The sequence below is a fragment of the Vicugna pacos genome, chromosome 13 (genome assembly GCF_048564905.1).
Source record: "Vicugna pacos chromosome 13, VicPac4, whole genome shotgun sequence".
Taxonomy (NCBI): domain Eukaryota; kingdom Metazoa; phylum Chordata; class Mammalia; order Artiodactyla; family Camelidae; genus Vicugna; species Vicugna pacos.
The window spans coordinates 4,697,552-4,711,201 of NC_132999.1; the positions used below are offsets into that span (position 1 = coordinate 4,697,552).

The 13,650-nt window shown below is 39.5% G+C and overlaps 1 protein-coding gene across 3 annotated transcripts in view; it reads left to right on the forward strand.

The window, feature by feature from the left end:
- Positions 1-13,650, forward strand: part of DDAH1 (dimethylarginine dimethylaminohydrolase 1) — a 133,189-nt gene that overhangs the window by 86,471 nt on the left and 33,068 nt on the right. For all 3 annotated transcript variants that reach the window (XM_072974060.1, XM_072974058.1, XM_072974059.1), the window contains exon 2: positions 9,555-9,654. In XM_072974060.1, the coding sequence (XP_072830161.1) occupies positions 9,561-9,654 (94 nt within the window). In that variant the 5' untranslated portion in view covers positions 9,555-9,560. The remainder of the gene's footprint in view (positions 1-9,554; positions 9,655-13,650) is intronic.

Sequence of the window (13,650 nt, forward strand, 5' to 3'; positions counted from 1 at the left end):
ATGTCCAAAGGAAGAAGTGCGATTGTGTTTCTTTCTATGCCTCCAGGAACCTCTCAACAGACTTTCTCTAAGTGGCCAAAATTAGGTCACTTGCACGAGTCCCTGCCAAGAGGGATGGAGCCGCCGTGACTGATTTAGACCAGGAGATACCTGAAGGGGTGCGGTATGTTAAAAGGGATAATCCGTGTGGAATCACTCAGCACAGTGCTTGGCACTTAGAAGGAGCTTAGTAAATTTTACTTACTGATGATAAGTCATGTCTGTGGCATATAAATTATAGGAGGGCCAGAGTTGTAAGTAGTTAAGAGATAGATTCCTCAGACCTTGGTGATGCTGATCTATGCTGAGGAGATGGAGAGAGATGACAAGAATCGCATGCATGTCGTAGGCACCTGGAACGCCCATCTACAGTGCTGGGCTGTAGGACCGAGGCTGCAATCTTTCGGAAGAGCACAGAGAAGGAACTCGTAGGAATACTCATAAATTATGAGAACAGGACTCCAGGGTAAAGAATCAAAGCAGTACCCAGATATATGGTGTAAAATGGAAGAAAGCATGAAGAATGGCAACACTGAGCCCCAGAGCACTGGCCTGGAGCTTGTTCGAGCCTCCTTTTTCAGGTCACAGCTGGTCCTGGGAATTGGGTGGGGACAACCCAAAGCTGCTGGAATCTCCTTTACTTTATGTGGGTATGAGGAAGTACGCAGAGGCTAAGGGCAGAGCAGAGCCTGACACCTGTCTTCTCATGGGAAAGGCATTAGTGATGCTCTGCATAGTATACTTGTTCCCACCGTTGGCAGGTAAAGAGCAGCACCTTGGGTTGCTCAAAAAATAAATTAATGAATTAAATGTAAGTATCATAATTTAGCATTAAGTTGACACGCACACACCTTGTTTTCTCCACACAGTTTTTCCCCCTGCAGCAGAATCCTTCCACTCACCTTTGAGATTCCCATCCTTCTTGAATTTTTTCATGCACTTTTAAGCCAGTCTTATCTTTCCCCCTCTCCACATACCCAGCCTCTTGCTTCTCATTGAATTTAGTTAAATGTTAGAATACTTTACTCATGAATAGCCATCTGGGATGTTTTCAGTAAACTCTCTGGGAGGGAAATAGAATTACAGTTAGAATCACATTTATGAATGCCAAAAATTGTTTTGAGACTACAAATGAGCTGGAAATGACCTCATTCTTAAGCTCTGCCCCCTCATGTTACAAATATGGAAACCAAGATGCTAAATATCCTGTTTAGTTTTTAGAATCTGTCACTAGAAATAAACCAGTAAGTTTAGAAATCTAAGGAATCAATGTGAAAAAGTGAAATATTTAATACTCTGTGGGAAAAGAGATCATATTCACGTAACAATTATTATTACAAAAGTTCAATGAGAGGGAAATGAGGGGGTGGGGTTATAGCTCAGTGGTAGAGCTGCATGCTTGCATGCATGAGGTCCTGGGTTCAGTCCCCGGTACCTCCCTTAGAAAAATAAATTAATTAAAAAAAAAAAAGAGGGAAATGAACTAGGCGATTATAAAACTTTCATACACGTTGACCATCCTATAAATATCATGAGTTCCCAGAATAATCGCAAGACTAATGGCATTTATTTGACTCGGATAACTTTTGAAGATTTTAACGTAAAGTAAGTTCTGTTGACTATTTTCCTCATACAGAAAGCCCTTCCTTAATTGTTCATAGGCTAAGCTGAGCTGTTTACAACCTGTGGATCATCCAGAATCCCTTTTTGTTTCTAAGGGAGAATTCCAGACGACCCACCAGCAGGAACAGATAATTGCTATTAATGTTTTGATTTCTTAGCTTAAACGTTAACTTCCTCAGAGTGACCTTCCTCGACCTGCTGAATATCCCTCTTACTTCTCAAAGCGCGCTATTGTTGTCCTTCACGGCCCTGATCATAATGTACAGCTGTGGGTTGACTTGTGCCAATCTTTAATGTCTTTTACCTTAAGGGCACTCTACAGCAGGGGTCGTGTCTACTTTTTGGTGGCTACTGACCACTGTCTGTCATGGTGTCTAACTCACAAGAGACACTCAGTATTTCCTGAATGAATGAACCTGAGAGTAAGACTGCAATGGCCTAAGGCACAGGTTTGCTCTGTATTGCTAATTCCATATATACTTGTATCATTTTGATTTCTATGAGTATATGTTAGGCTTGTAACTGAAGAAAACAGTATTGCAACTTGTTTTCACTTTAAACTATGACTGTACAACATTCTAGTAAATAATGGACTAACGAAGTTGGTGGGTCTAGAAGCCTAAACTTATTGAAAACATTGTTCCCTTGGGAGTTGCTTAAGACCAGGTTAAGGATTGGTGCACCGTGTTCTGAACCAACAACTTGGAAACGAACGTTTAGTTCAACATTTTGCTTCTGATCAAGGGCCTTTTCAAATACATTTTTAAAAAAATAAAGCTTGTTTAAATTTGGGGCTTTTTCTATTAGTTTTCTACCATATACACAGCACTTGAAAGCACCCATTTATTGATCTCACAGTGTTTGCAGGTCGGAGGTCTGGTGTGACGTACCCAGTTGTCGGCTGGACTGTGTTCTCATCTAGAGCTTAGGTTCTCATTCATCCTCATTCAAATCGTGATCAGAATTCTATTCCTTGTGGCTGTGGAACGAAGGTCCCTATTTTGTTTTGTTGTTTTGGTCTCTTTTCTCCTGCCAGCTATCAACTGAGTGTTGATCTCAGTTCCCAGAGGCCACCCTCTTGGCCCTCTCCGTAAGCAGTTCCCGACACGGCTATTTGCTTCCTTCCAGAGCAGAAGGAGAACACCCCTCGGACCCCCTCCATCTCTGACCTTTAACACCTCTTTTAAGGGCTCGGCTGATTAGGTCAGGTCCACCCAAGATATTCTCCCTTTTGACTAACTCAAGTCAGTTGATTACGGATCTTAATTACATCTTTAAAGAATCTTTCCCCATGCCATGAAAATCACAGGAGTGACATCTCGTATTTACTGGGCCTTTCGACACTCAAAGGGGAGAGGTTTGCACATGGCAGGTACATCAGGGGTGGCAGTCTTGGGTACCACCTTAGAATTCTGCCTGCCACACTTCCCCGTGTGGCAGAAACTCTTCTCAGAATCTCTCCAGGCTGACTGAATTGGTTTGGGGTGTGTATTGGTGTCTTGGTTCAGAGCACATCTACATGCCCATATGCTTTTGTAATCTCACTATCATCAAAATATATTGTTGGCTATTTAAAGATATTTCTGCAAATAACTCCTTCTTATAATCTGGTCTAGAAATTGGAAGGATAAAGGAATGGCTCCCAAAATTCATTAGCCTTAGTTTGTGTATACTTAGGAAAACAAAATTTAGGATCTTTAGAAACAAAACCGAAGTTCACATTCTGCAGTTTGTAGCCTGTCCCTGCATTCCTTCAGAATATCTTAGTCCGTATTTTTGTTTCAACAAATAGATTAAAGTGAACATAATGTGCTCTTAAGAGTGTTATAGACCCTCACAGTGATTTCTAACATGTATTTTTATTTGACTTCATAGTAGATAGCTAAGTTATCTTTCTGTTAGTAACAAATTTTATAGGAAAGAAGAACACAAACTTCAGAGTAAGGCTGTCTAAATTCAAGTCTCAAGTCCGCTGCTCTAAGACCCTGAGCAAGTCACTACCCTGCCTCAGTTTCCTCATCTGTAAAACAGAAATAATGTTTGTACTTGTTTCATTGGATTATGAAGGTTAGATAAATTGAATATGGGTTCTTAGTAGAGTGTCTGGCACATAGGAAGACTGTAAGGATGTTTGCTCTTATCATTGCTAAGTTCCTTCTAAGAGCCTAAGAGCTAAAATTTGAATATAGAAGAGAATTTCAATATGTTTTTACTTAGGAGTTTTTAAGGCTGACTCACTTAGTATGTTAAATCACTCTTTGATTTTTTTTCAGTAGGTTTGGTTGGTTTTCGTAATTTAATTAGCACATGTGGAAAAGTTAACGAATAAACCACTGAACAAATCTAAGGCATCCCAAAATTGAAGGGTGGTAATTAAAATGCAGGCCATCCTTCGTGAACATTCCTGGTGTGGTTTATACATTCTGTTCATGTTACTTAGCGTTCTTACTACACCACACCCTAGCATCTGGGGGCCCTAATGTGCAGAAATGTCATCCATCTCTTATATGAAGAGATCATGGTACCCAGAGTCACCTTAGCATAGGATCATGTAATACCCAGTGGACTTCAGTGTACAGAGTTGGAGAAGAACAGATGTAAGCTCTGATTCTGATTGTGGGCTCTGATCTGTGAAGAGACCTCAGGAGAATCATAATCACTCAGTGAAGATGAACGTGAACATAAGGCGTGGGCTCAGGAGGCTCGACTCAGCAAGTCGGTCGGCCTCCCTTAACCTCGGTTTACTCATATGTAAAATGGGTATACCAGTGCATACCCTTCCTTCCTTTTGGAGTTATTCTGAACATCACAAGGAATATTCCATTTCATTGTAACTACATATTTGTAAAGGGTATCTGCCCCACTAGACTGTTAACTTCCCAGCAATAAGGACTATGGTTTTGTGGATTTTTTTAAATCTTTGAAGCTTGTTTTTTTTTTAAAAAATGGCATCCACTAAATGTTTATTGAACTTGAAATGTTGATCATAGGAGAGAATATACATGAAAGCATGATGTGGACCTTAAGTATTATTATAAAACCAGCCAAATGTACTCATCCAAGTAGCCACAGTGACCAAAGATGTGCTGATTAACAAAGAACATTAAGGTGGTATAAACAAACAGAATGTGGCCAGGGGCAGCACAGTGTGATTTCAGTGCATCTACAAGTTCCAAGCCAGTTGTGTCTTGCCGTGCCAGGGAAGTCACGTCAGTTTCTGGAGTGGTTTCCTCGGCATTGTCCACGTGTCACACTTAACATTAACAGCTAAAACAAAGTCAGCGACAAGTTAAGAAAATGAAACCATCTCACTACCAACAATGCTAAGTCGCTGCTCTTCAGCTCTTCAGAGTTAGACCAGAGTATAGATAGGATGCCAGGATAATTTTAAAGCTTTGCTAATATGATGACTTAAAAGGAACTCAGAACGTTTAAGCGGATGGGCATTGAAAACGTAGCGGTCCTGGTGCTAACAGCCCAGCTCCCAGCGCAGGGCAGCACTGTGGGTGACCGAGACAAGCCGGCTGCAGACAGCCCAGTGCCAAGGGCCTCATTTGTAGTCCTTACATCTGGCAGCCCATGGAGCAGGGGCAGCTAAAAGGAAGTGTCTTGGCAAACAATAGTTCTTAATGGAGCCTCAGCACAAAACTGCTCATCAGGCCTCGTGAGCATGTTCTCAGCATCCAAAAGGAAGACATGAAACATTCAAACTGGACATTGTTAAAAATATGAAGCAAAGTCAACTTTGGACAGGGCCAACTGGAAAGCACTGGCATCTAAATAAAGAGTATCAAACTAATTAGGGTATGTTGCAAACTAGGATGTAATATAATTTGCCAGTAAAAATGTATAAGATTTTTTATTTGCTTTGGTATTTTGTATTTGGGGGAAATTTTGTAAGGAAAAAAAAAAAACAGAGTTGGAAATCAAAAGAGATTTTATTTAAAACCATTACTGAAAATGGTACGTTTCATCTTTGTTTTTATTTTTTTTGAGAGGTAGCCAGAATCCAAAGCACAGAGTTAATTTAGAGCAGAATAATAATGCTACCAGCAACTACTGGTTTTGTGCATAATGTGTTAGGTGCTGCACCAGGCGCTTTGTGTGTATTAGTGTATTTGTCCCTCATGTAATCTGCACTAGAGAGAAAACATTACCCCATCTGCAGATGAGGAAACTGCGGCTCGAAGAAGTGAAGTCATGTGGCTAATAAGTGACATAGCCTGTATTCAAATCCCCAGTTGTTTCCAGTAGCCATGGGAACCCAAAAGGAGCAAAATGACAAGGCCAGATGATGATCTAAACATGACAGGACAAATGAAGGAGCAGAAATGAAGCCATGAAAGAAGGACAGGGGAGAGCAGAGCAGGAAAGGTCAGCAAAGGAGAGCAGGTGTTGGGACGCAGAGGGAGCTCTTCAGACGGAGCCCTCAGGGCGTCACGTCCTCAGTAACTGCAGTCATCCTGTGTCATCCTGGCTGACGCTCTTTTGCATCCTGCGGGGCATCTAGCCGGAGAGGCCCACTTCCCACCTTATGTACCACCTCCAGGGGCCATTTCAAAGCAGAGGTGATGCAAGAAGTCTGCCACATAGCCTGACAGCTTCCTGGGGCTGGAAGGAAATCGAACTGGAAGGATTTACATTTAAATGTGTCTTCAATGTTTGTGCTCTGACTTTACATTGGCTTTTCAGAAAAGACTGTAATTTTAGTTCTCTAGAAAGCAGATGGGATCTGTCATGGGGTGGTAAAACACCAGAAACCCATCCAAATGTAGGAGAAAGCTACAGCTTTCCTCTTGTGGGTCAGTTTCCTAGTCCAAGTATTTGCCCCTGGGACCACACAAGCTGGTGTTCATCAAAATAATAAGTCGTATCAAATATTTGTTGAGCAATTATCATGTGCTAAGTGCTCTACATGTGTGTAATGTTCAGAGGGAGCCCAGGAATTTGGTACTATTATGACTAGCTACCCATTTTAAAGATGAGAAAACTGAGGCTCAAAAAGTGAAACACTTAAGGTCACTTGGCTAATGTGTAGCAGAGTTGGGGTTTCAACCTCAGGCCCTGGGTCATAACAATACACTACAGACATTCCCAGGAGAGACTCTATGACCAAGAACTCTACATTTTTTAGCATTCAGACTCCAGAAAAAAAAGAAAGGGAAGGACGGAAGAAACAAAAAGATAATTACCTTGAAAATAGTACTAGCTCTTGAAAAGAAAGACGTGTGGGTTGGATGATTGAAAGGGGCATGGGTGGCCTGAACCACCTGTGGCCAGGGAAGGAATCTGTAGCAAAGAGTGGATGGAGAAAAGATGCGGCAAAAAAAAAAAAAAATGGGAGTATAAAGTAAAAAACAAACAAACAAAAAAGAAACAATGAATGTAGAGAGAGAAGGAAGAATTTCTTGCAAATTTTTTAGAACAGAGTATGAAAATAATACAGTTAAATTTAAATTAATGAATGTTTCTCTGATTTGCCCTTTTTATTTCTAATTTCATCGGCTAAAATGACCCATTCAACTCAACCTTTGGAATTAATACTGTTTGTTCTGACAGTTTCTCTCCACCCTGAGTAATGCTAAGGTCCAACTGCAAGGTTACTGTCTCAGTGAAAGGTGGGAGTGTTGTTTAGTCTTTTTTTTTCTTTTTCCTCTTGAAAGTTAATTAGGTCAATATTAACCATAGCCATGTAACCACAGAAAGGGCAGTTTCTTGAAGGCTCATGGTTTGGATCTTTTCCTGCAAAAATTCCCGCTTCTATAATTGCATTTAGTGTTCTAACTGCCTGAATAGCTGGCTTGCTGTGGGTCCATGTGTCAGGGCAACGCTGGGCCCTGTTTGCAGACGAGTTTGTTCGCTTCATGGAACCCTGTGCCAAGAGTGTGTGGTTCTCAGTGGACAAGCTCCAGGTCCAGCCTCTCTTGTTTCTTCTCCAGAAATTTCCCTGGGGTTAGCGTTGCCCATCTGATGCCATATGGTCCTGCAGTCCTCAAAACTGTTCACTTGATGTTTAAAACTTTTTTTTTTGTCCATAACCTTAACTCTGAAAGTAATAGTATCAACAGAGTTTGTGGTATGGACCTGTCCTAATGACTGTTCATATAGATGTGACTGAAAATTAAAAAAAACAACAAAAAGTGTCCTGCCTTTGCACAAAAGCCAGCTTTTCATGTCAGTGCAGCTGTTTTAGCTTTTGAGAAACCACAAGCATTTTATCCTCTAAAACTTTAATTTGAAAGACATAGGCCTTTTAAAGAAGTACAGTGTTCCCTAAGCTGGTCTCCATTAGCCTCCCTACTTCTGTTCTCTTTGAACCCTTCATTAAGAGTTGAATACAAGTTCCTGAGTTGAGATACCACATATAAACTTTTCAGACCAAAAGACATGTTATTGCTGAATTCCTAGTCATCTCTGAAATGTTAACTTGTGACAGAAGCAGCAGCATTCACGATAGAAAGAAAGGGTGACAGGAGCTCAGTTCTCATGATCTCTGTAAACTCAGTGAGTGTTCTGTGGACATGGAGGCAGATGCCAGAAGGAAGCAGTTGTGTGTTTTCCTGGGTTCACTGCAGCCCAGCAAGTCATGGTCAAAGTTGTTTTGCTTCTTTTTTACGCTATAGCAACGATTCTACTTCCTGTTACACAGGAAAACCTCTTCTGCTGCTAAAAGGGGTCACTTGATGTATTTATTACAACATTTAGACCGTTTCGTCCATGGAAATAATTTTTTATTGTTCTGACTCACTCTGGTTTATGGAATTTTGACATGAGTTCCAGGACAAGGATGAGATGATATATTTATCTTATTTTGCATCCTCTTTACTTTTTTTTGACTGCATGAATGCCGGGCTTGCTGTCAAAGTATTTCCATATTTTTATTACTTTAGAAGTTACTCTGCTATATTTGTCTCCTAAACTCTCCATTGACAATTCGCTATGTGTACTGGGCATGCTGTATTTTGGCAGAACTTCTGCTTTTCCCAGTGTCACGTGATCTCTTGTTTTTCCCTTACTCCCTATTCAAGTCTCCTCAATATACGTCTTCAACCTGTTAAAGGTTATACAGACCTTCAGAAATATTTAAATTGTTTTGCTGAGCTGCTGGAAGGACTTAAATTGTGAACTCCAAAGGGCATTTTTTATGCCTTGTATTTTTTTCTCGTATTAAAGTAAACCTTACTACAAGTGTTCCTAGTTCAGCCCAGAATATCTCTGTGTTTTAGATTGTACCCTGGAATCATAGAAAGTCCCTGACATTCATTTTCAAGTATTATTTGGTTTAACTGCAATTATCGTATTATCACCTCTGGGGACGCAGGTTAAATTTAAATAACAGTTGAGATTTACAGAGAAGCCTTAGATGTTCTGATATTTCAGAAAATACTTACTGAACAACAGTGACTGTCCTATGGGCTGAGGTTTCACGTTACTGGTAATTGTCATGGATATTCCTTCCACGTATTACTCTGTGTGTGTGTGGTTCTGACCAACTGACAAAAGTTAATGTTAAGTTTTGTCTTTTCTGGCAGCGATAGGAGGGTTGGGTGTTCTGCCTCCCACTTTTCTTGACTCATGTGCCCTAATTAGTCATGCTTTCAAGTGTCCTAAGTAGTCAGCCTCCAACAGAAGGAAAAAAAGGACTCTAATGTTGACCTGAGCTTAGACTAGAAGTGGACAAAATGGACAATTTCTAATGGATAGCTTCTTGTCTTGCAAATGATCACGGCTAGTCCAAACGACACTACACACATTCGTAGTATTCACAGGGGTGTGTGTCTGTGTGCGTGTGTGCTCAGGGGAGCATAATTCAGTGGTCTGAAATCTGAGATGATGGGTTTGCTTGTTAGAAAACGGTAGGATATTAATCTGAATCATTTTGTTTGCAACAGGTTGACATGATGAAAGAAGCGTTAGAAAAACTTCAGCTCAATATAGTAGAGATGAAAGATGAAAACGCAACCCTGGATGGTGGAGATGTCTTATTCACAGGTATAGTTGTACTTGCTTTTTCCTAGCTAAAAAATAGTTCTAATACCTGGCCTCTATTCCCTTGTTTAGTTACAGTTTTTTTTTAATTACCAAAGTGAAAATGTTAAATGCAGGGAATTTGGAAAATACAGAAAAGCACAAAAGAGAGAAAATTTACAAATGACCTTTCATTCAAAGATAATGATTTCAATATTTGGGTGTATGTCTTTTTAGTGCCTTTGTATGCATGTATTTGTATATTTTTTACATGTTATCAGTGTGTACATATCATTTTATACGTTGTATCTATTATGTTCTTTTACACCGTTAGATTATGGGTTACATCATTTTGCATTGTGTGAGAGTATATCAGGTCTGTATCTGAAAAACTCTTAATTCAAGTTGTGTCATTTAGAAATAATTTTCTTCCCAGACGGCAAGATAAATTTAAATAATTTTCAATGCAAATTGGCTTGACTTAATGCCAGTGAATAATCGCAGAACACAACAAAATATAAACAGCTGATATTATTATTGATCTAACTGGAATCAGTTTTCATAGTGGGTGTAATACAGCTACTAAAGAAATGGCAATTTTAGCATTTAACCTTTCCAACTCTTTATGATCATGTTATTATTTTGTAAAGTCATGTGCTAAAATCTGGATCCCCAGCTGCATTCTAGTTATACTAACAGGCAAGATATTTAATAAAATTTTTAGTGGATGATGAGAGTTTATTTTCCCTTACTTATCAAAGAATAAATACCTGTTTCACAGGTGTAGCCCTCATAGCAGAGACTGGTCCCCAGAGATTTGGGAATGTAGCCCCAAGTGGCCCACTGAAAGCATGAAGCCTCTAGAATTCTAATATTTTAGCAGCTGTGAATTTTATATTGAATCCCATGTATATAGACAAAATATAACCATCTTCATTTTAATATAAAAATAATGTTTAGTATAACTTACATTTTGATATAATTAATGTTCCTGAAAGAGGAGGAGTATTTATCCTGGGAAATTTGCACAGTTCCTTGCTTGGTGTCACATACCTCTGGGTAGGGACACTGTGTGGCTAAGCCACGGGGATGCCTTTTTTATTATCGGTTTGGGAGCAGTCTCCCCTGGAGCTGTGCACTGCACAGCTTGTGCTTCCACTGTCGTAGGCAATGGCCCTGCCCCTGGGGTGTGGTGAGCATCCTCACTGAGTCTTAAGAACACAGAACAAGGGTCGGAGAAGCCCACGCTGCATTCTCAGCTCCAGTTGTGTCCAAGCCGACTCAGGCATTCTTTGAATCTGCCTATTAAGTTCCGCTCAGAGTATTCTGTGTCCCCCATTGATGGCACTTTCATTCTTTTTAGCAGCACTGAACAACAGTCTGTTTCTCTTAGAAAATAGGCTTTTGTGGAAAGCTAGATGTGGAAATCACACTTCTATACAATAAATCTTCTTTTCACCAGAACATAGCTATATAATAAATAACTTACTGTAAGCAGGTACGGAGACTATTTAAAGAATGATTTAAAACAGGCTGTGTCCACAGCCACGTGGTTATCTCAGCCGCTGAGCTGAACAGAGTCCCTAGAATCTTCTCAGTGTTACCACACAACTTAGGAACCTCTTCCTTTGGCCAAAGATCTTTCCACAGCATCTCAAGCCTAATGTTTTTCCCATCACTTCTAATTAGGTACTAAGCATTGAGGCTTACCTTTGACACTGTCTGCAAGCTTTTTTTTTTTTTGTAATACTCAATACTTAAGTTCATATCTTAAAAATTATTTTATTCAAAACGGAGATAGTGTTGGGATATTAAGAACATCATCTACTTGGCTTCTTGTTCGCACCTAATGTCTGGTCCTGACTTCTATTTCCTACTTCTCAATTTTTTTTTCTTTTTTAAAATTGTAACAAAATAAATATAACATAAACTTTGCCATTTTAACCATTTTTCAGTGTACAAATCAGGTGGCATCAATTATATTCACAAAATTGTACAACCATCACCACTCAGTTTTTGGATTAAGCAGAGTTGGGTGAGAAACAAAATCTGTAGCATTTTCCTTGTGCTCTGTGTCCTCCTGCTGCTGAAACTCAGAGCTTCATTAATAATTGATCCAGAAATGGACAGAAGGAAAGCAACTTTGCAACTCCAGTTCCACTGGGAAATCTGTCAGTCAGACAAACAGCTACTGGTAGAAGTTGTTTCAATCCTATTTCTCTTAAATAGAGAATATCGACTCACCCCTACTTTCATTTATTTATTTTTGCGAAATATGGAGCATATGAAAAAGAGTTATAAAATGTTTATGCACAGTTTAAAGACCAATAATAAAATGAACACCTGGGTGCCTAATGCTTGGCTTTCAAAACCACACTGAGCTACCTCACACCTGTCAGAATGGCTATCATCAAAAAGTCTACAAATAAATGTTGGCGAGGATGTGGAGAAAAGATAACCTTTGTATACTGTTGGTGGGAATGTAAATTGGTGCAGCCACTGTGGAAAACAGTATGGAGGTTCCTCAAAAAACTAAGATTAGGACTACCATATGGCCCAGCAATTCCACTCCTGGGTAATATCTGAAAAAACCAAAAACATTAATTTGAAAAGATACAGGCACCCCAGTGTTCATAGCAGCATTGTTTATGATTGCCAAGGTACGGAAGCAAGCTAAGTGTCCATCAGCGGATGAATGGATAAGGAAGGTGTGGGGTGTGTACACACACACACACACACACAATGGAATACTACTCAGCTATAAAAAGAACAAAATGTTGCCATTTGCAGCAACGTGGATGGGCCTGGAGGGCATTATGCTAGGCGAAATAAGTCAGACAGAGAAAGACAAAAACTGTGTGATATCACTTACATGTGGGATCTTAACAATACAACAGACTAGTGAATATAACAGGAAAGAAGCAGACATGGATATAGAGAACTAGTGGTTACCACTGATGGGGAGGGACAATGTAGGGATGGGAGAGTGGGAGGTACAAACTGTTGGGTGTAAGATAAGCTGAAGGATGCGTTACACAGCATGGGTAATACAGCCAATATTTTGTAGTAGCTGTAAATGGAAAGTAACCTTTTAAAAATTGTATAAAATTTTTAAAAATTAAAATAATAAAGAATAACCTTGACTTGTTTTTAATTGAAGTATAGTTGATTTACAGTGTTATGTTGTATTAGTTTCAGATGTGATTCAGTTATGCATATATATGTATATTCTTTTTCAGATTCTTTCCCATCATAGGTGATTGCAAGATATTGAATGTAGTTCCCTGCGCTTAGAGTTGTTTGTTACCATGAATTCCAAATATTTGCTGACTTCCATTATGATTTATTCTTTGGCTTATTAGTAGATAATGATTTTTTAAAAAAAAAACATATTGGTCATCGTTGTAAGTTGCTGAGACACCAATTCATTACTCTGATACTTAATGAATGTAAAGGAAGCCTGTCTTTCCTCTGTGAGTTCTGTTTCAAGTAGACCAAATACTTGATTGAGGGGAATTTTTCCTTTTAAAATTCTAGCCCAGTAAATGTAGATTCCTAATAAAATAATAGATCTGTGCAGTGATCATCAAAAGATGTTAAAACCTTTATATGAAAGTTTGATGGGGAAGTTTACAGTGGAGGAATCAGGCCAATACCACCTGAACACCCTGGTCAGTCTAGTGTCACTGAAAATGTGGCAGCCAGTCACGTGCCCCATGCTGTGACGCAGCAGCAGTACATCCCGTTCCTGAAGCAGTCCTGTGCAAAAGCAAAAACAAACAAGTGAACAAAAAATTTGAACAAGAAACTAATTAAGCTTATACATAAATTATCAGTTTATGAAGAATACAAAGGATAAAGGAGCGATTTGATGCTAGATGGTACACAAGGAAACAATCAACGAATCCAGAATGTAGGAGAGTCAACAGGAAAAATGACCTGATTTCTTCTGTAAAAGAGTGAGGTGAGGAAGGAGAAGAAAAAGAGGATAAATTGGTGTAGAAAGAAATGACATGAGGC